The sequence below is a fragment of the Phasianus colchicus genome, chromosome 6, assembly GCF_987193195.1.
Source record: "Phasianus colchicus chromosome 6, bPhaCol1.hap1.1, whole genome shotgun sequence".
NCBI classification, from domain to species: Eukaryota; Metazoa; Chordata; class Aves; order Galliformes; family Phasianidae; genus Phasianus; species Phasianus colchicus.
In genome coordinates, this window is record NC_143441.1 from 40,714,737 (window position 1) to 40,737,840 (window position 23,104).

Here is a 23,104-nt window from a genome sequence, read left to right on the forward strand (position 1 = left end):
TTTTTTTTTTAAATCTGTCAAGCTGCCTTTACAGTGCCTCCCCATTGTGTAGCACACGAGTAAAGTACCTAGCGGGAGCTGAAGTGGAGAAGCCAATGTTTGGAAGAGAAGATGGGTGACAATTTCTTTCTCACTTTCACTAACAGCTTTACTCTTTGTATGAGGAAACAGCAAATCGGGTGCTTGGAAGTAGAAACAAAAAATGAAGTAGAGGCAGAAAAACTGTTTCAGAACTGTGCCATTTTTCAATGTGCTGTGCTTTTGAAGAGAAACGACAGCATGAAAATGAACCATGTAGTCAGATGACTGTGCACTAGAGGAGTGACGTTTGGAGAGTTTCAGCTTAAAGGTTTCTCTTAATATCTTTCTTAATTTTTATTTTTCCATTCCTCATTGCTGCTTCCCAGGAAAAATTCTTCCCCTTGCACAGCAGCAAATATCAAGTCTGTATTTACAGTAGCACAAGCCCCTGAATAAATAGTGTTGGTTTTTTTTCACTGCACTTTTCTCTGTAAGCTGTTATTAGCATTATTCTTCATAATTATTATGCATATGTTATATTTCTCTTATGCCTTCTATTGTATTTCAAAAGAGAGAACTTGACCATAGTGCTGAACCAAAAGTGTGTATGTACAGGGATCAAAAGATCGTTCATAATTTCATGATGTGTTTTATTTATAGTATACTTGGGTGCGTGTGCCTTCCTAAGTTCTTGGAATCAATTATTTTTCCTTAAGACAAAGATACAGTTGTTAAAGTATTCAGATGATGATAGTTATAAGACTTGGGCCAAATATCTGAAGTTCGCAACAGGTCTTGTGATCCTTTTTGCAGATTTTCATAGCATTAGAAGTTTAGCAGAACTCATTTAGAGACAGATTTGTTTTGTATGGCTTGTACTAGTTCATTCCTTCACCTCCAGGTCCATTGTTGCAAGCAATATTCTCAATTTGTATGTGTTTACTTTAAAACAAATTAAGTCTGTTTGTATAAAATAAAAAATAATTTTATAAGTTTCACTGAGAAGGCCTATAGAAGAGCAGAATACACATTTTAACAAGGTACTTCTCACAAGTAGATTTGGTTTTGAAGCTAAAATACAAACCTTCATATTTTTTTCAGCGTAGGCGCTTATAGAAATTAAAAATAACCAAATCGTGAACATAATTTTCAACTTATTAAGCTGTTCTGTTGTTGTTACTAGTTCCTTCCTACCATGGCTGTTGCCCCCTTGGGCAATAAGAACTTTTTTTTTTTTTTTTTGCATGGTTTAGAAAGATACGGTTGAAAATTCTCAGTTCCATGAAATTCTTTCTTTGTGCCTGTCACTGACATGAGTGGCAGCAGACTTCCCTGATATATGCACTACTGTGGTAAACCGTAAAGATTCCATATTTGTTTTCATTAAGCCCTATGGGCTTGTAGCAAACCTAGGGGCCCTGAGAAGCAGCCTTTGCTTTAGCGCAGTGCGGATCGGATGCCTCCAGGAGGAGAGGCACTGGCAGGATTGAAGTAGTGATACCAAACAGTTTCTGTTAACCTTCTAATGTGATTTGCGTGGTTTATGACATGAAGGTTTTGTCCGTAAATTCTCCTGATGTCCTTTGGGCCTTGAAAATATCTAATTCTCATCGTTGTTGTGCCAATGCATTGGAACTGTGAGTCTCCAAGTCCATTTTTCCCTTGAACATGGAATGTAAGGAAAGTATAACAATACAAATGCCAATCAAAGCATTTGAAACCTCTTTACAGATGATATCAAAAGGAACATTTTCAAAGCATTTGAAATTCATCCTTTCTAAGCATAAATTTAGGCTTTAAAATATGTAAAATATTTTGATTTATCAACACTTTGCTATACTATTTTCCATTTAACTTGATATCAGGAATATTGGTTTTATCCATTTCTGGGCGATAGATATATGAACTTTGGATTATGTAAAGATCTCAATGCATCTTCTATAATTTTTGTGAAGTTTATTAAACTACTTTAAAGATTGTATAGTCTATTTATTGTATGTATGTACATACAGTCTGATACTTTAAAAAGTGGATTCCGTAAAACCTGGCTCAGTCTTGTTTAGACTATTGAATATCGTTTTAGCCTTGTGCACTGGACTCTACCTCTGTATAGGAGAATTTTCCATATTCTTAATTAGTCCTGATTCTGTGATTAACTTGGTTATGTTTCTTGCACTAAGAATTAAAAAAAAATCTGCTGTAAGTGTGGATTTTTTCTTTAAGTTTTGCTGTATATATCCTCTACATTTAAATGGACGTTTCTTTCCCTCATGATTATAAAATAATTCTTTGCTTTTCCTCCTGGTTTGTTCCAAGTTTGCCAAAAAAAAAACCAAAAAAAACAACAACCAGTACCTGTCAGGAAATCTGAATAAGTGTCTTTTGTTTGCAAGGTATTCTATACCATGTAATTAAAAAATGAATTATTATTTAGGATTCTGTTGTGTTTAGTGGAGTTTTTTAAGCGTTACTATATGGAAAATGCCATGGCAAGATTAGAGGGTCACCCAGGGCTTGAGAAGCGAGGTGAACCAGACAGTGTTTTCATTGACAACACAAGTAAATTGTGGTTTTCATTTCAGAATCCAAAACACAATTTGCTGTACATGTTTTCTGGATGAAGGTTTTCACTATTGCTTTGGTCACCAGCTCAGAAACAAAAAGGTGTAGGTGATGTAATAAACCTCTCCCTTCAAGTGTCATTGTCTTAATGAGTTATTTTCCTGTGTTGAGCCACTGGGGCACTGCGTTTGTTGCTTATGCATTGATAATTGGATAAATATTTGAAAAAGGTAAGAGTTTTTTTTTTTTTTTTCATGCATCCCTCTGCAGGCTTGAGATGCTTCTCTAATTCCTCTCTCCACTTGAAGACTTATTTATATTTCATTTTATGTTTCTTTTATTTTTTCTTGTCAGCTGTATACTTCATTCTGATGGACGTTTTTGAGACTGAGAATGTTGGAGTCGTGATAAAGTGCGGATAAAAGAAAAATGACAAGAAACATGCACATTTACTAAAAAAATGCAAAATCCGATAGCAGGGCAATGGAGTCCTTTTCAATAACTGTATTTTTTTTAAGTTGCTTTTCAGTCTTTTTGTGAGAGAGAGGAAAAAATCAGCATGTGTAGCTTCATTTACCATATAGTAGTTAGCTGAGTTTATCATGTAAAGTAAATGCGTGATGGGAGACCTGTTTAAGTATTTTTGACATCTTAGTTCAAGCTTTGTTTTTTATTTAAAACCTCTCTCTCTTTCCCAACTTTGTTAACGCTGCAAACTTTAGATACAAACTAAAGGTTAGAAGGAGCAAAAGTCTCATCAGAAAAGAGTGACAGTGTATTGGTGGCAGATGACAAAGTGACATCTGGGAGTGTTGGCTACATGTAAAAATAGCAGTCTGTGGGAGGGGACAGAGGAATTGAAATGACAGAACAGAAAAAAAACAAAGCTTTAGCAGCTGAAGCAACAAATTATTTACAGCAATCCTTTGCTGATAATGAGCACTGCATTTTCCTTTGACATGTTTAAATTACTAATTAGAATGCTGCCCATCCGTTGCAGACTCATGTAGCGCTCTGCTTCTCTGAGGCATATTTACAGAATTTACTCAATCTGGCTTTTAGCACTTTCTCACTACTGTTTCAAACATGCTTCTGTAATCTGATTTTTATTTTTATTTGTAACTTGAATCCATAGTTCTTGAAAACATCTACCTACCTCTGCAGTGGAGTGCCCGTTTAATATCTCTAACATGTTCTGAGAAAACAATGCAAATTTTGAACGCTTATCTCTGTGACTGTGACCCAGATCTATAAAGAAATGTTAGGAGCTACATCTGAAATGTACAACAAGTATCTTTCTACTGTTTGCTTTTTCTCTTTGCCAACTAAACTGCATCTTGAGGAAACCACAGAAAGAAGAGAGTTGGAGTTGCCTTAGTTTACAGGTACTGACGGAAGATACGTAACAACTGCTGATAGGAGAAAATGCTTTGAAAAAGGACACAAGAATAATAAGAAGAGCTGCTGGTGATAATGATAATTTTGTTGTGTATGAACCTACTTTTCTTAGTCCTCTTTTAAGAATCTCCAAGAAGTGACTGGTAAATCCCAGAAACACAGTTTGAAAAGTAAAGCCAAGAAGGCAACGCTTGGCTTTACTTCTCTTATCTGTGCTTAGGTCATCAGGCACTTCCCAATTAAAAAAAAAAAAGAATGGGCAGGAAGGCACTTTTAAGAAAGACAAGTGGCAAAGTGGTGTTAATAGGCTGTTCCTCTTGCATTTCTTTTTGAATGATTGTTCTGATGCAATTTGATGTAAAGGAGAGTGGCTTTTTCTGTGTGCGCCTGTTACACCATATGTAATATACTTCAGCATTTTTGGGGCAACTTTAAACTGCTTTTTAGTTGGGGATACTCTGGTGATGACATGCTAAGCGTGCTGCTGGCTCTGGTGATAGGTGACCACGCACTTACATTTCCCATATGAGTTGTCCAGTATCTCTGTGAAGACTTTGTAAAGCTCACTCAAGACACTGGCCAGAATCAACTGTGGAGATGTTGATGGTTTCTACAGATTGAGAGCAACAATTAACAACAAAATGTCAAAACTGTACTTGTTGAACTTTCTGGCTTAATCAATGAAAGACACAGTTACAGAACATCTTTTTTTGGAGTGCTAGGGTACCTAAAGCAATAAAATTTTATAGGTAGAAGACCTTGCACTTGTCCTCCTTGGAACTGGCAGTGGAACACCTGCTTCAAAAGTGTATGAAGATGTAGGTAACATGGCTTCCTCTGCTCAATGAGGCATTAGAATAAAAGATCTTTGTGTAAGAGATTCTGTAGCACATTTTGAGTCTAAAGCTAATTCTTCTCTTTGTGCCCCTCTATTTTAAATATTAGTACAAGTTATTCTGTATGTAAACAGCATGTTGGCAAGTGGCAGCTGTGATATACTTGCTGCCTTTTATTTAAATGATACTGATGATCCTGTGATCATACACTTGTGTTTCATGTTTTTCAGGCACACTAAGCGTTCTTCTGTAGAAACCAGAGGGGTCAAAAAGATGGAAATTGAAATGCTGTAAAGGTTAGAAAGAAAAATGAGGTGTGTGGGTAGTTTAATATAAGGAAATAAGAGGGTAAATTTATTTGCATCTCCTGCAGTGCTAATGGCTAAAGATGTTAATGATGCTTTGAGTAGCTTGACTATGATAGATTTCTTGGAGAAGCAGATTGAGGGGCACAGCTGTTTTCTTTAAAGCACACAGGATGTGCAGATTGTATTGCCATAAATCCTAGGAGGAGGAAAACGATGTTGTACTGAGCAACATCTAAAAGTCTTGAATATCCTGCATTAGAATTGCAGTATTTACCTCAGTGTCAGTGTTGACTTGCAATCTGAAGTTTTTCTATTTCAGACTTGTTTAATTTCAGATGTAAAATGAATTCTCCTTGACAATTTCATTGTGCGTGGGCAGCTATTTTTGGTATTAACTGCGTTTTAACTGAGTTTTTATAGTATCTGGTAATAGAAAAAGCATCATTTAAAGTGTCATTTGAACCTGTTTGCTCCCCTGAAGAGAGCATTTGTCTGGGTTCTTCAGCTTGCTAAGAGTAGGTAAACACAGTGATGCAAGAGCCTGTTTGGAACCATCCCCTCTGTTGATTTTGTATTGTGAATCACAGAACCACGGGTCTGGGTACATGTGTTCCAGCCCCCACTCACACAAGGTTCCCCAGAGCACATTACCCAGGCCCACTTCCAGGTGGCTTTTGAAGAGCTCTGGGGAAGGAGAGCACAGCCTCGGGGCCAGTGCTCCATCACACATGCAGGGCAGAAGAAGAGGAAAGTGCATGTTTTACAAATCATTGTTCTTGGAGAAGATAACTGGAGCTTTAATTTCTTCAGCAGACTGTTATTGGCTTGTTTTCAGTGTTTTCATAAAATGTGCCTAAAAACAAGTGTGGTGTAGTGCATTTTCCTGAGTGCTGTCCTCAGGATTTGCACAGGACCCCCCAAACCACTTTTTAAGGCTTGAGGTGCCATCATGACATCAGGCTGCAGCACAGAGCTGTCCCAGGTGATGGGTGCAAGGTGTGGGGCTGAGGCTGGCCTGCATCATTGGACACACCACAGGACAGGCTGGAGTTGCATCTGTTTGTCCATCATGTTGCAGAGACCCCGCTGTTCCCCACAGTGTGTGGCAGCTCTTGATGTGCCCACAGACCTGTGGTTGGGGTTGTGATGGTTTCACACAGGCCAGGTCTGCTCTCCAGCTCCAGCAGTTGTGTCTGCACTAGCAGCACTGCCTGCCTTACTGCCAGATTGCTGCTAACTGAATGTGGATGTTACAGCAGGAATTATGAAACCTTTTTGCAGCACGTACAGTGGTTTTGGCCTTGAACTGAAGCAGCACAAGGCCAGCAGCTAGGCTGAGCAGGCCCATGGCTCCTTCACCAGCACGGTGGAGCTGGAAACTCTAACTGGTGAATCGGACTGCACTGAAGAAGAGCAATAAGAGCACATTAGTTGAAGTGCAGGTTGCTGTTCCCTGCTCTGAGCTTCTGGTAGTTTCGGGTGGGAGTTAATGCAGATTGCTCTTCCCAGACACCACAGAAAGGGTCTCGGGGGTTCTGCCATAAAGTGCTAAATGAGACAAAGCTGCTAAACAGCAAGTGAAAAAACCTCTAAGTCCCTGAGACTAAACCTGTCAGGAATATGGTAATCTGCAGCAATTTTGGAGATCCAGCATTAGGCTGGATGTCTGTGTGTGTCAGTGCAGAGCAGGTGGAAGGATGCACTTAGCAGTTCTGTTCTGTCAGTGCTACCAGCATGGAGGCACCAGGCATGTGTACCTCACAGAGTGGTCACAGCACTGTGGCAGAAGGGTGGGCTGCATTTCACCCCCCCTGCCTAAATGGTCCTGAAGTAGGACCCCAGGTCAACCTTTGTTCCCACTAATGGCATGGTTTCCCTTACTGCTGAATCTCCTTATTGCTCTGGGGGTGGGCAGGGCATTCTCACCTGTTGTCTTTTGCTCTCTAAAACAGCAGAATAAATCACTTTGGATCCATGTTGCTCTTTTTGGATTATGGTAAAGGTTTAAATGAGAGTCAGTACTGCACTCCTATTAATTTTACCAACACTGAGGGATGCAAAATCTTTCTCTTTGAAATGAAAATCCTGCTTGATATAATACATTAAATCTGAATTCTGTCACAATTTAACAGAAGAGTTCCTCCTGTCCTGCCCCAAGTGTACAGAGTTCATGAGGTTCTCTGGGAGAAAACAAAGCAGGAACGATGGAAATGGCAGATAGGTGTGTATTGTGAAGCAGAGCTTTGAGGAGAACACTTCACCTTCTGAACTGATAATTTGTTTTTTCCCAATATTGTGGCAGTTGGCATACACACAATTTGTTTAAACCGTTTTCTACACAGGCACTTTAAACAAAAGGCTATTAGCAGGTCACCGATTAAGGTCAAATGAAGACAGAATGAAGTCAAGACCAGGTTCAAAAACTCCTTTTTGCACTGTCCTGTGCTGTGTGTACAGAAGTAATACCTCCATCCTGACAAGAATGTGATGCAAGAAATCTACTAATTTTCCAACTAAGAGAAATGCTAGATTATTTATTCATTATTTTTTAAAATCTAGCTGGAGGTCAAGGATCATGTTGTGAAACAAAGTGATAAATGTCTTTTAGGCAACAACAACAACAAAAACTCATTTGGTTAAGGTTTTATTACATACAAGATAGAGCTTTTAGTTTATTTAAAATCATATTTTTAAGGCATAGTTGAGTTTTAAAAGAATGTACCTTTTGACTTTTGCAGAGAAATGCATTAAATTTGGAGAAGACATTTCTTCACGTGCAGACACCCCCGCTCAATGCTGACTGCAGTGATTCCTGAGCTTTGAGTCATGTGTGAAATGCAGGGGAAAACATCACGTTTCTCTTTTCAACTCCCCTCTTTTACTTTTGTGCTCATGTAGCCTTTTTCCCATGTTGGCAATGCTGGGAATTCCGTGCCCACTTTCAGTGACCATGTACTTACATTCATCTGTCCATAGTGAAAGAAAGAGCAGTATCTGTGTTCAGTAACACAGACAACAATATGAGTTTTGTTTCCTAAAATGATCAGCCATGAAATACAAGAAAGTGTGAAGATCTCTTATTTAATTCCACTGTGGCTGCCGTATGTTACATCTGATATGGCGGATTTATTTACTGATATCCAGAACTAACACAATAGCCCCTTCTGCTCAGCCTGCTGAAAGCTATGATCTATTTGCTACCTGCAGTGTTCGTGCTGAGAACAGACATGATGTAAGTACTAAAATTAAAAACATAACCAGACAAAGAGATGCTTGATAATCTTATTAAGAAATCTCTTCCCCAGCTACTTTAACAATTTCCACAATATCAGCACACCATGCTTTAAAGTTATATGAAAAACAATGTCCAAGCCATTGGAACAAGTGGCACTCTGGCACCTTCAGCCATGCTGCCACAGTTCCCATCCTCACACCCATGTGTGCTGCTGGGAGAGGTCTCCTGTGGATGTGTGCCAGGCAGGGCAGCTCACTCACTTTTGCAGTCACCTGAATCCCTCTCCCACACCTTCTTGTCACCTAGGTGTAACAAGAGGTTATGGATGCTCTGACCCTGGAGATGTTGAAGACCAAGTTGGATGGGGCTCTGGGCAACCTAGTTGAGTACCAAATCTGGAGGTTGGTGGCCCTGCCTGTGGCAGGGGGGTTGGAACTTGAGTCGGAACTCCTTGGGGTCCCTTCCAGACCAAGTCATTCTATGATTCTATGAGTGTTTTATAGATACCACTCCTCTTTTGTTATGTTCTGGAAGATGCTGTGCGAAGGGTTTCTGCTCGGCGACCTCCACTGGTACAGGGGAGGAGTAGGTAGTAAGAAAAAAAGAACAAAATGTTCATCATGCTATTATCAAGGTGCAGCAAAGCAATCCTTGAAGGCCCATCTGATTGGAAACGTCCTTTCTCTTCCTTTTTGCCCACCCAAACAGGAAAATGTTTGGAGCTGCCTGAGCTGGGCACCGATGAGGCATGTCATCATTAGCCTGAATAAAAAATAGGAGATCATAGGACTTTCCAAACCTTCAAATTTATATTTTCTCTATACAAAAATATAAGTGTAAAATTTGATGTCAAGTATCACGTTGAAAATAAAATAAAAAAAAGCTGGAATCTTTTGTATACTAGATTTTTGTGTGTTGCAGCAGAGCAAATGTTAGTAATAATGTCGTTTACTAGTGTAACTACCTTTTTTAGCAGGAGTTAAGCAGATATTAATAATGTGCATTTGAAAATCCCATGGACTCACTTTGTGCTTTTATTACTTAGTAAAATTAAATACTTTTGAAGAAATTGGCCCTCAGATTCTGAGTGGAAATGTACTTCCCATTACTAAATTTCCCTTCATATTAGTCTTGAAGTGTTTAAAGTTAAGTTCTTGGTTGAATGATGTTGACTTTTCTGAATGAAAACGTGAAGGAGAAACAATTTTTCTGTTTGTTAACATCATAGAAGAAGACTTCTTTAAGGAAGATGACCTTTCTGAACCTTCAAATATTTATAAGGGGATCTGCTTGAGGCAAAGTAAGAGAGTAATCTGAATCCTTGACAGTATACAGTCTAACATTCACTTACTGAGCTGAGGAAGAAGAGGCATACAAGATGCTGCAGGCAGCAGGTGTGAGTATCCGAGCTGACCGAGGTGTGGAAATTACATTCAAGTCCAATCCATAAGAGCAGCTAAAAAAAGAGCTGAATTCCTCTGTCCTGGATGTGCTGGACTGTTTCAGCCACATGTGCTCTGTATTTATATATGTCCAAGTATGTGTGCATACTTCCCGGGAGTGGAAAGAGAACAGCAGAGGAAGATGGACAAACACCTGAACAATGCCCAGTGGGATCATCGGGTTTGAGGCCAGCAGTGGGAGTAGGAGTGCCTCGTTTATGATGGAAAACATTATCCTCTCCAGTGCCTCAGTGCACATAGGCTCCATGGTGCTAATTCCTGAGTTGCAGTGTTCTTGTTTGCTCACTGTTTGCACAGCTTTGACACCCGTTTTATTGAGGACTGCTGATAGGTGATCTCCAGGTGGCACACAGAGGTGCAGAGGAAACATTTATTCCTGCTGCTTTTCTGCTGTTGTCCTTCGTGACTTTCTCACCTTTCTGCTGTATTTCTGTAACTTAAAAAATAAGGTCACTTTTTTTTTTAATTTTATTTAAATGTCATTTAGCGCCCTTTTTGAATGGATTATTTTTTCCTTCACTTTACAACTCACTCTCTAAAGAGATTTACTACAAGATTGGCCACTAGTAGATCATATTTCCTAATTAGAAAAAAAATTGACAGATTTTAAAATTAGACTTTAAAATATTAGGTATGCATCCTACTCAGAAGTGACAGCTCCCTTTCCATATTAGGGAAGTGGTAACTGACCCATTTTTGCCTTAACGTTAATTAAATTGTCATAAGGAGTCTGTGATGCTGTTGGCAGGTGCTCTGCAGGGTGCGGTCTCCTGTAGTAACTCTCACTGCATTACGCCTGCATGTTATTAGTGTAGATGTTGACTGGGTGAGACAATGGCAGCTGGGACTTAGGAATACTGGAATTGCTGCTAGTTTTGTCAGCTTGGGTGTATGGTGGAGACTGGTAGCCTTCAGGTGACTGATTTGCTCCTGGGATGGGAAGTTCTGAATTGGTTCAAGGCTAACTTTGCATTACCTCTTAATACGTGAGCCAATGACCAAGCAAAGTGGCTTTGCTGGGCTTTTGTGCCAAATAACCCAGGGGACTGGAGACAGGAATGCAGCTTCAGTAGCTCAGAATGTTCCAATAAGTCACTCACAGTGATGGAGTCACATCTGCAAATGTTTGCAGAATCAAGCCCCCCTTCATCTGTGATAAGGGTTTAGAAATGTAGACACCAGTTGTGGATTTTTAAATAGATTTAATTGCATCTTCTTAGGTTTCATTGTTGGCCTGTGAAAGCTTTCCCGTGGCTTTTAAAGACTGCTTCTAAAATCAGCCACGATAAGATACCTCTAGATTTTGAAACTTAGCTTTACCCAAAGCCACGTCTGGCTTTTCTGTGTGTCTCTCCTATTTAACTACCATTAACTAGAGCTGAACTTTATTCCAGCCTAGGAATAGCTGTCTGTGGGATGGTAGTACAGGAGCATGTCTGGATGGAGGGGAGGATGTACCCATTCATGGGGTGCAAGATGGCACCAGCCCATCTGTGGTGCTGCCAAGGTCCCTCTGCTGGCAGAAGGACTGCCACAGCTGTGTAGAAAACATGATTATTTTTGAGATGTCAGGCTGTCTTGGAGCAGCTGTTGCTGCTGCTGGCCCTGGCTGATGCACCCCAACCAGGCCCAGATGGGCCTACAGCTTATGTGAGCCATAGAGCCATTCTCCCAAGGAAGAACAAGTGGCCTTGCTCAGATTCTCCAGCCGTAGCGGGGGGAAATGTAGGGTGGGTGCACATGGCATCCTGGTGCTTTTTCAGCCCTGAGTCCTCAGTGGCAATGGCTGCAGGCACACAGGTGCTTCAGAGGTAGTTTCTGTCACATCAGTGTGTCTGAGGGCCATACCTTTACTAAGGCTGTGGTTATGTTCCCTGCTTTCTTTGACCACCCCTCCTTCTTCTGCTCCCCACCCCTGCCTAGAAACTTCCTCTAACCCCCAGAGCAAAACCAGTGGCCAGCACAGTCTGCAACTGACACAAAAACCACTTAAAAACCCTAAAGCTTAACTTTGGTCACCTGGAGACTACCACAAAAATCCTGATCCCTTTTGTGAAACCGCATGCAAGGTTATCAACTACAAAAGATACTGTGGAAAAGGATGGGAAAAAGAACATGCCACAAAAAGGAGAACTGTTGGACTGAAGTCAGATGTGAGTCTGGAAAAACTAAAATAGAAAAGCTAAAGTTGTCTGGAAAAGCTAAAATAGAATTTAGGCTTTCTGACGTAAATCCAGCCCTAAGTTAGGCTGTGTGGTGAGTGTGGAGGGTGATGTTGGTTTCTTTTCTTTTTTTTTTTTTTTTTAATATTCCAGAAAATGGCCCACCCTGCCTCAGCACATCCTGCTGTGGGACCAGATATGCTGCTGATACAGTCCTGAAGGCAGCAGTAAATCCCCAACGGTTATCCTCTTGCACACATGGCAGAGGTCTCTCACAGCAGTGACAACCAAGGGTATTTTAACCAGCAATGTTGACAGGGACAATTTATAGTCTATTGTGTGAATGCAGCTGCTGAGCATTCATACCCTGCCGCCATCTTGACATTCCTGACTATTTTTGATTACTGATTTTGACAAAGGATGTTTGACAAGAATACCTTCATATCACAGCACATTTTTCCTTTCAGCCATTTGTACCTTTTCCCTTCTCTATTCTCTTCCACCAGTTTTCCTTCCTTTCCCTACCTTTCACACTTACACACATCCCAAAAAAAGAGGTGTTGGAGGGAAAAATGAAGCTAAAACTAGCATCACACACCGTAAATAAAATTCAGTAACAGGAGTGTTTTTTCAGCAAATATTTGACATAGAACAGTTCCGAAAGTAAGATATTTCCTGTGTTTACTGCTATAGTTGAAAGTCTCTTTACTCAGTCAATGAATAAAGAGTTACACCATGTTTTTAAGTGCCATCCTTTTAAACTCCACTGTTAGGGTCTGCAAAGTATGAGGCTCACTACAGAAAGGATGCTCAGTGTGCTCTGCTCTGAGATTACACTTACTGGGACGGTAGAGCTGGGGAGATGTCATTGCGCAGTTACATTCTGCTTTATTAAATAATTTACCTTTTAAGGCTGGCCATAAGCACCTCACAAAGGAGGATCAGCCACCCTTCATGGGCTGAAGGATACTTGCAGGGCTCAGAAGCAGAGTGCCCTGAGCTCCCTGGTTCTCATTATATTACTTTTCTCCCTTGTTGTGATATTACTTTTCTCCCTTGTTGTATCACACAAAGTCTTTTTTTTTTTTTTCCTGCTGTTTTAGTACTTACTGATGAGATTTCCTGGGAAAAAGTGTCCATTATATGTTTATCTCTATTACAACACAGATTAGAAAGGACAGAGTGACACAAAACATCCCATAGGGTTCTGAGCAATGGGTGGAAAGCAGTAGTAGGTTATGTTCTCAGGACAGTGGGGTGTGGTAGTGAGGAAGAAGGGGCTTGTGTGTTCTTCCACCTGCAGTTTTCTGGAAGCACCTGTGGGGCATCCTGCGTGACTTCAGCCATTGCCACGCATTCATTCTGTGAGCCACCAGCCCTGCCATTGCTGAGTGATGCCCCAGTAACCAAGAGCCTGTGGGAGAAAAAACTGATACAAGCCAGCCCCCGCCCTGTGTTTAGTAAAGGCTTCTCCCATCTCTTGTCACCCCTGCTGGGAGCCTCAGCCCGCAGGAGAATTTTTGGCACGGCAGTGATTGACAAGGCCATGATGTACTGTCAGGGAGGCTGCATTTTAGAAATAAAGTTGCTTTGAGGAATTGCAATGGAACAGGTTCCATTGAGCAGCTGCTAAACAGGAAGTGTCTTTCAAATACGGGGATGCTCGTTCTTTTGCAGCCCCTTTCTGTCCCTTTGTCCATCTGTACTTCTCCAGGGAAATAGGCCTCAGTTAATTCCTGGTCCATGTTTTTTTTCCTTTTCCCCAGTCCCTGCCTTTCACCACTGAAACATCTCAGCAATGCCAGGAGGCTGGTATGCCCCAGGAGGTTAAGAATAGTCTACAATGGGAAAGATCCCTCCTGTTGTTGTTCATCTGCTTGCAGTTGTCTGGACAGAGGATCCACGAAAGAGGTAAGTGCAGTAGGATCTGAACAGCCAAAGATTTTCCAAGGCAATTTAAACCCCTGGGAAGATTTGTTCCTGTATCCAGAACTATCAGCCTTGTTCAAATCATCAAAGTAATCCAGCACAAGTAACACTGTTGGGGTTTCATTTCCTGTTTTCATCTTTGATGCTTATCAAATATTTCTTCTTTCTTTATTCCCTAAGTCTGACCTACTTGGGAAATGCCAAACCAGCTGAGCCATCAATAGCCAGCAGTGCTGTGAATCTGATCCATCATGGAGCACTGGGACTCACTGGGATTTTTGGTTGTCACTCTCAACTATAATGTGACAATTATAGGTGAGTACTTTAAAACCACTCTGCTCTTTCTTTTGCTGCTCCTAGCCTGAAGCTAATAAATGTCCACTAGATTGGACAACTGAGCACTGACATTGGTCATCCACTTTGATTTCTAGTTATCCTTTTGTAACTTTTAAAGAAGAAATTATTATTTACATATGTGATGTAAAAGTGGTCAATGTATTTATTTTTTTGTTAAATTGACTCCTACTTCCTCTCTGATGAACATTTTCTGAGCTTTAAGAAAGAATTCTGACATAGTTTTCAAATTTGATGCCCAAGCTTCACACCAGCTGTGGAGAATGTTGTACGGATTGTTGTGAAAACACTCAGAAATAATTCTTCATTAAGAAGGGAAAAAGCTTCTCCTTTACAGGAAGACATTTGCCAGTGGCTAATTGCCATACTATGCTTATTCTTCTTCATTTTTATAAATGAGTAAAGTTCAAATGCATTAAAAATAAACAGAAAACAAAGAAGCGCAGTTTGTTTTTCGGCAGCAAACAGGGGGCTGAGTGATTCTTTTCTTCTTATTTAAGACACCCTTCCTCTTTCATGGTTGGGCTGCTTGGAGCGAAGTGTGAGTCAGGTAAAACCTCTCCAGGGCCTTTTGAAGCCCCTTCACTCCCACCACGGGCAGGGGCTGCAGCTTGTGCTGGGTGTTGCAGGGGCAATGAGGACTGAGCCACTGGGGAAGGTGATGCATGGAGGGTTCTCTCTAAAATGAACATCATACTGAACTGCTTCCTAAGGAGCCACTGATATATATTTTTTTTTTTAAGCAGCACTCCCCGTTGTACATGTTCTAATTAAAAATGGATAGGGAAATAGCATGTAGTATCTTGAGCTTAATTAACAAATGTGCTTCAAACACTCTGAGGTCCTCACTGGGAAAAAATGCAACCTCACTATGAGGCATCGCTTTCTAAAGGTGATGATTCTTTACAGCTGGTGGTTTTTATTGGCCAACACTGTCAAAAACTGGGCAACAGCACAGCCTGCACAACAAAATACAAGGAGCTGAAAATACAGCAAAACCACTGCTAAGGTTCAGGTGATTAAAGATGAAATGGGAAGGCCTCCATTTGTTTAGGTAGTACATTATTTTGCCTGAAGCAGCAGGCTTCTGTGAGTGCAATTTTACTGACTCAGTCCGATAATCTGTCCTTTAGCCACTGAGGGTTTACATGGGGCATTCAAATTGTATGTTCCATGTGTTAATAGATACTAAATAATACTACAGAAAAAAGTGGACAATTAAGATTCTTACCAACTACAAAGAAATTGTTCCATGGGAAGTGGCAAAGACAATTGTTGTTAAAGACAATACTTGTAAAAAACTGTATTTTATAGAAAAAAGAGTTTTGGGATCTGATCTTTTAAAAAGACTTTCAGAATATGTACTGGTGCTGTTTCACAGATTTTGTGTATGTGAGATGTACAATCACTATCCATGACTTAAGCTATTCAGTGCATTTCTCAACCATTAACAGCACATAGCATGCTTCTACATAGTCGCCGAGTCGCCATTTGTGCATCTGTTTCTCAGTTATTCCTTTTGATTTGAACAATCAGTTTCTTAGCTATTCCTTAAAGTACAGAATTCAACTCATTGCACTTTTCTGTTTGTTTTGTGTGTTTGTGTGTGTGTGTGGTTTTTGTTGTTCCTAATTTTTTTTTTCTTTTTTCTTTTCTTTCTTTTTTACTTTTTGACGTGTTTTAAAAATACATGAAACTAAAGCAGAGGATTGTTAAATTAAAAGAATTTTTCAAAACCGCATACAGAAGCAGTGACAGTACTCAAAAGGAACCTTGAGAAATTCAAGTGCTAAACTTTACTTCAAATGTTGAATTTCTCTGTGTATTTTTGTGTTTTGACTGTATAACAGATTGTTTTCAGACTTTCCAACCCAGCTCAGGAAAAGGACTTCTGTTTTAAAAATAGCTTTGCCGTCAATACAGCAATTTGTGTAACTTTACCAAAAAACCTTTATGAAAAACCTACCCCATCTAAAAGTCCTCCAAGAAACTCTCATGAACAACAGTGTCTCATTCTAAAGATATGACATACAGGGTTACAGTTCCTGATTTTTCAGTATTGTTGGCGTGATAGAATAAGGTTAAGTTTTGATCTCTCCCTCCTTAAAACAGCCTTTGAAACAATTCAGTGAAAGACAAAGAAAAATGTATGGAACTGCCAAACCTGTAAGTCTTTACTTAATGCTAAGACAGAAGGGAGCTTTTGGTCTGAATGGAGAGAGAGACAGCATGCCAAGGTACAGGATGATGGGGAGGTGTGCTCAAGACAAGGCAACCAGAGAAGTAATACAGAGAAATGACAGGTTCATGTGTGAACACACAAATGCACATTTGTGGTACATTTTGAATAAGTGTCCTGGTAGCACCTGTTAGCTAGCTCATGAGTAACTACCAGTCTAGACACTGCAGTAAGCTTTACATATGACTTCATCGCTAAGGTAAAGAACAAATGCTACATCATTGAACAATTTTTGGGATCTACAGGAGTTTCATGCCATATTAGCTGATCAACATCAATACAGTACAAAATCCAGATGCAGAAGTATGAAACCAAGCAAAATGGGAATACTCACACAATTCTTTTTACCAGATTTGGGCATGTTCAGAGTGTTATTGTTAGGCTGCATTTTCAGTTTGCATGGCTTACTGTATGTCAGACTCCTACACTGTCAAGTCTAGACGAAAGCTATGGAATATGCTGGCTAACACATTCACACAAATTTCAGTCTCAGCCAAAACAAAGCCAAGGAGGTGCTTTTCAAAGAGGAAACTAACTTCAGAGGTATTCTTTCAAATGCACTGTGTGCACAGAGCATCACCTACCTTCTCTCCTTCTAGTGCCCTACTCTTTTTCTTTTGTTCTCTTCTAGGAAAGATCTGGCTAATGCTGGTAGTTCTGCTGCGAATGGCAGTGGTGGTGTTAGCAGGCTATCCGCTCTATCAAGATGAACAGGAGCGCTTCGTCTGCAACACCCTGCAGCCTGGATGCTCCAATGTTTGCTATGACTTGTTCTCTCCCATATCTCACTTCAGGTTCTGGTTCATACAGACTGTGTCTATCTTGTTACCTTACACTGCATTCAGCGTTTATGTTTTGCACAAGGTAGCAACGTACATTGTAAGAAAGCACTGTTTGGTGTATGGATGCAGAGGGAATAAGGGTTTATTAAACCCCAAAGACCTGAAGGAACTCTGTAGGAGTGATCTTGTCAATAGATTGGATTGCAATGTGGACAACCTAGGTGTCCTCGATTTTTCTGGGGCATATGCTGTTCATCTTTTTTTTAGGACACTGATTGAGGCTGCTTTTGCAGCTGCCCAGTATTTCCTCTTTGGATTTTTTGTTCCCGAGCGCTTTTCCTGCTACCATTCACCTTGTACAAGCACAGTTGATTGCTACATCTCCCGGCCCACTGAGAAATCCATCATGATGGTTTTCATCTGGAGTGTCACCAGTCTGTCCTTTCTACTCAGCCTTGCTGACCTTGTCTGCGCTCTCCGGCAAATGACAGCAAGAAGCCAGAGGAACAAGCAGCTGGCCAACCCCCACAGAGAGAATGAGGGCCTTTTAAATATCCCCCCAGCACAGTCTGGTAGTTCTTCCTCTCCCCAGAATCAAGACTGCCAAGCAATGAATGGCAGCCAGATCAGCGACGGCTCCTGCTCACTTCTCTGTGAAGAGGAAGAGGAAGTTGCCCTTCATCCTGAAGAGGCCTCTCAGCAAGTTGCCAGCACTAACCTTAACAGCAACAGCCATAAGCCCTGTGTGTCAGGAGATCTTGCTGTTAAGCAAGATAGCATTGAAGAACACCTGTGTGCTGGTGACCAGCAAGGAACTGCATGCCAGCAAGTGAGACCTGGGCTCCAGCAAAACTTCATTAAAGATACTGCCCTGACTTTGAGACCTCAGATCAAGTCTCACCTTGGAGGTTCTTCCTCTGTAGTTCAGAGCAAGCTTTTAGGATACTGCCCTTCAGCTGAGCTAAAAAATCCTGATGTGCAATCAAATTATAGCAGTACTAGTTGCTTGAGATCAAAAAAGTCTGAATGGGTGTAGAGCCCTGAGAGAACCCTACGCTTTGGGCCAGCAGGACAGATTGCTGTGCTCATGAGGGGTGTCAGAAAGTCACAGGGGCAGAGACTTGCTGCTTTGCTGTAAGTGACTAACCGAAGAAGGAGAAACAAACCTCCACGGAGGAGGAAGGAAAAGCTCAAATGAGAATTTAAAGGATATTGCATTAACTGAACTGTTTTTATGAAAATATAACATATTTACACCTTTCTAGCTGTGACTCTAAAAAGCTGTGGACCGTGACTGACCTGTTGTTCTAAGAGTTCATTTGTACAGTTGTTTGCTCTCACCTACTGTAACAGATTGAACTTAGGAAAGGTGTGACTCCTAAGCACAGTTGTATGTTGTCCACTCTCAGAAGGTTAATTGATCTCCTCACAATAAACTCCCTAAGCCCACTCTTAGAAAGGAGAAAGCAAGAGTAGGTAACAAATAAAAATGATTGTGTTGTAGCAAAGAGTTAATATGCAAAGAAAGCCTGGATCTTAGAGATTTTTCTGTATTGAAGACCACACCTGCACTCGTTAGCAGCACCACAGCAGTACTTTCTCTGGCCCTGAGATCAGCTGGCACAGCCTGTCTATGTCTGTGTTACTCAGCTCCATGAACTCCAAAATGAGGTGGCTGCATGGTTGATTGCTGAGCTGCAGAGCTGCCCAGGAAGTGAGCAGCATCAGCTTGACACTGTGGGGCTGAACTCCAGTGCCCATGCCCTGGCATTACTTACTATGTATGATTGTAGCTCTACTAATGACATGTCTAAAAAGTGTTACATCCTAATCTGAAATAGTCACGCTAGGCTCCCTGTTTCAGCAGGGAAAATGATTCATCTGATCTGTCCCAGGCATCCCTTAGGTTAACGTGAGTCACCTTCTGGATGTACCCATTTCTACCATTATATGATTATTCCAGACCTGAGCTTAGGGAAAATGATTTCTAATCCCAGAGAAGAATATAGCAGCAACCTCTGTGCAAGTACTCACCCTCTGTGACTGACAGACTCTAATCATTGGAAAACGTGCCTAAATGGGGTGAATCACAGAATAACTTATTGCTCTCATGCTTTGTGCTTTCCTTCGATATGAATCCTCTTGCATTTACATAAGCGTGGTCCAGCAGTGAAGCATGGCAGTGTGTGAGCTGAATTTCCTCATAGCTGGTAAGTGAGTGTGGGCTGTAAGCTGCGTACACCTGCAGTGGGGGTGGGTGCAGAGCAGCACGTGCCTGGGGAATGCACCAACAGAAGAGCCTTTACACAAGCTGCTCTGTAGGGTGACACAGGTGGGTGTCAGCAGCCTGGAACTGGAGCAGTTCCCACTCCTCTTAGACTTATGCAAAGAGAAAAGAAGCTGAGAGCCAATTTGGCCCTCACTTTGCCATATAACATGTATCTAATGACTTACAGGCTGGTTCCTCACCACAGCAACAAGGGAAAACAGCTTTCACTTTTGTCCTGTTCTCTCCTGTGAGTGCACGTGCCTTTGGGACAGTCTGGTTCACAACTCTGTGTATCATTCCTCACACATACAAGGTAAAGATCAGCACTTAATGATCCCTCGCCTTCTCCATCCCTTCAGGAACTGGGAACCTTACTGGATGGACAGAATTACTCTTTGAAGGCAGAATTTACTTTTGTAAAGTACCTTGCCAACCCTGAAGTGTGCTTAATTGCTACTTTCTAAGCAATGTTTTCCCCTTCATTAGCCGTGTTTATTTCTTTTATCATGCGTGCTTGCTGTATGTTTTGTCATTTCCAGGACAGAAGTGGCATTAATTATTAAATTTATCATAGGCAGAAAAACATTAAATATTTAAATTCCTCATCCTCCAAAGCCTCTGTAATGGGGTCTGTGCTGATTACCCACACCAGAACTAAAGACAGCAACAATGAGACCTTTTGTGATTCACTGTCTCTTCTCAGCTGTGAGGAGGAATGGAAGGAACAAATGTGGATTCAGGCTGTTGCATACATCCCTTGGTGTGAGATATAAATAGGATGGGATAAATAATAAATGTACTGTGGCTGGACACAGTTTGCTTATTTGTGTCCTTAGCTAGACATGTTTTAGAGCCTCATTTCAGAGAAGATCCTCTTTGCGTCTGGAATAGAAAGTGAAATGAGTGAAAATCTCCCTTATTCTGTTTGTCATTTCTGGTCTTGAAACTGTGGCCTGGGTTTGTGCCGTTCAGCTGCAGACCTGACTGCTGCAGGGCCTGGTGCACCCATCAACTGCTAACATAAACACCTGTGCATTAACACTGCAGGATGTATGATGTCATATGGTACAAGAGGGAATAGAGACTTCTGGCATCAACCACTCACTCCTTAGGGAATGTCTCTAAGTCTTCTAATAATTCTTTGCAAATTTTGTTTATTAAATTATAAAGGCGTGGTTTTACAAAGCTGGATGGATTTACCAGCAAGGGAAGACCAAGGGAAGATGAGCAGAGACGTTTGTACTGTTCTGAGCTTCCCCAGCTCAAGCAAATTAGAAGACATTGCATCTGCAATGGGAATAAGGAAGCACTACAGATCTCTTTGAAAGAAGGAAAACAGAGGATCACTCCTATCCTTATATTCTCCTTGTTTTCAGTATCACTGGTTGTTAAGACACTATGATGATACGCTGATATCATTGAAAGAGAATAAAGGAGTAATAGATGTAGAGCAAGGAAGTAACAAGATTTTATTCTACGTAAGCAAAGCTGTAGTGTTCAGACATTACTTTGTACTCAGAAGAATATTGCAAAACCTGCTTGTTAAGTTTGCTGTGTGTCTTTATATCTCTTCTTAACCCAGCTACTCCAGAAGAGGCGTTTCTGCCTGACCATACCACTCACCTACCACTGCCCTCAGGATGCTCTGTCACTCTGATACTCTAGCAGGATGTTGGAGACCTGCACTTTTTGTGTTCTGTATGCAGTAAACCAAGTATCTCTGGGAGTTTGGGCAGTGTCAGCATGATTAAGAAACAACAGCAAGGCACCAACTCTATTTCTCAATATTAAATAAGATAGGTTTTAAAAAACAGTATCTGAACTTTTTTTTTTTTTTTTTTTTTTTTGCTTTGTTTTAGTTTGAAATTTGTTTCTTAATACCAAAATAAAAGCCAAATCCCAAGAGTCAATCAGCTATAATCACTTTCTTTCTTCACTCTCTATGTTGGATCACTTTGGTTTACTCTCAGCAGCACAGTAGAAAGCTATGACTCTATTCTCTTGTGAAGTACACTGCAGGCAGGTGTCTGGGGAATGCATAATTTCCCTTTATCAGCGGTTGCTCTCCGTGAATCTCTCAGTTCAGACTATGATAAGTATTAAATCTGAAGTTAACACTGCAGAGAGATCCTTAGTGTATTCTTTCAAGTTATTAAAATTATCTGCCCTTTTGTGATACATCGTTATTGCAGTGATTATCTTTCTAGCAAGGATCATTAAAGAGGATATTAATTGCACATAATTTTATTTTAATGTCATTATTACAATGAAGAACAGATAAATTATTACTGCTTGTAATATTTTAAGATGATAAAAAAATGCATCTCCAAAATTAGGAAAGTTGAGTAGTTGAAAGACTGTTCTTTAACTTCTGTCTTTTGTACTGCTCTTAATAGCCTGTGTTCAGCTGATAGAGAAGTCATTTTACAGTGCTCCTACACTGTAATTGAGTTGCTAAAATATTCTGCAAATTTGATGGTTTCTGTTCAAAGTCATAGCATGAACTCTCTGTTTGTCTTAATTCTGGAAAATGAGTTTGGCAAGGCAGAAATCTGATCAAAAAGAATGAATGGTATCTTTACAATTTGTATTATCTAGCATGCAAGTAGCCAGAGTGCAATCACATAGCTTTGTCTGCTAGCTTTGTCCTTTCCTTCTCCCACTTCTCTTTTCTTTTAATAAGACAAGAGGTGATGGCCTTACATTGTGGCAGGGGAGATTCAGGTTGGATATTAGGAAAGATTTCTTCTCAGAAATTGTGAGGCATTGGCACAGACTGCCCAGGGAGCTGGTGGGGTCACCGTCCATGGAGGTGTTCAAGAAATGTGGAGATATGGAACTGGGGGACACAGTTCTGTGGGCAGCGTGGGAGTGGATCAACAGCTGGACTAGATGATCTTAGCAGTCCTTTCCAACCTTCATCATTCTGTGATTTCTTCCATTAGGATTGGACAAGCAGGATATTCCAGACCTCCAGATCTCCACATTCTTAGCAGTGACTTAATGACAAGAGTTCACATACAGTGCTAACCCACAGAATCATAGAATCCAACGCCTGCTTTCTAACCCTGCACCATTCACAACATAGAAATGTCAAAAGACAGAGAGATGTCTCCGATTCAGGTTCTGCAGCTAGCACTTGGAGTACTGGGTTAGCTTTGATAGACAGTTTACTGAGTGAAAATGATGGCAGATTCTGAGCTTTTCTTTAGTTCATATAAGGTGCCCTCAAAGAAGAGGGTGGAGGCCAGCACTCAGAAATCCTCCACTTCTAGCTTTCCTATATGCATAACTTTTATCTTGCCTATGAGACTTTAAGCACCGCTCACCAGGGTGTATTTGGGGGATTTTCTCTCTGAAATTGCTGCTTTTGGCAAAGAAATAATCATAATGTACAGAAAACTTTTTGCATTCTCCTCTGGTTTTCCTCCTTTTCTTAGCCCTAGTGTGCAATATGAAAACAAACAACAGGACAAAACGTTTCTAGAGCCAACTCAGACTTGCTAAGCAATGCCTTCCTTGTCCTCACAGATGAGATGTGCAACC

General features: G+C 40.8%; 2 protein-coding genes across 9 annotated transcripts in view; both read left to right on the forward strand.

Annotated features, from left to right (window-relative positions):
- CCNY (cyclin Y) overlaps positions 1-8,870 on the forward strand; it is a 119,047-nt gene extending 110,177 nt beyond the window's left edge. For 6 of the 8 annotated variants that reach the window (XM_031616003.2, XM_090143101.1, XM_090143099.1 and 3 more), the window contains one exon: positions 147-1,998. In XM_031616003.2, the coding sequence (XP_031471863.2) occupies positions 147-306 (160 nt within the window). In that variant the 3' untranslated portion in view covers positions 307-1,998. Of the gene's footprint in view, positions 1-22; positions 1,999-7,863 lie in introns of those variants that run through there. The other 2 variants (XM_090143097.1, XM_031616004.2) reach the window with 2 other exon arrangements.
- A 4,827-nt stretch (positions 8,871-13,697) lies between these two features.
- GJD4 (gap junction protein delta 4) lies at positions 13,698-21,314 on the forward strand. The gene is made up of 3 exons (XM_031616094.2): positions 13,698-13,896; positions 14,095-14,229; positions 17,139-21,314. The coding sequence occupies exons 2-3, from the start codon at positions 14,166-14,168 to the stop codon at positions 18,323-18,325; spliced, it is 1,251 nt and encodes a 416-aa protein (XP_031471954.2). The 5' UTR covers positions 13,698-13,896; positions 14,095-14,165; the 3' UTR covers positions 18,326-21,314.
- The last annotated feature ends 1,790 nt before the right edge of the window (positions 21,315-23,104 follow it).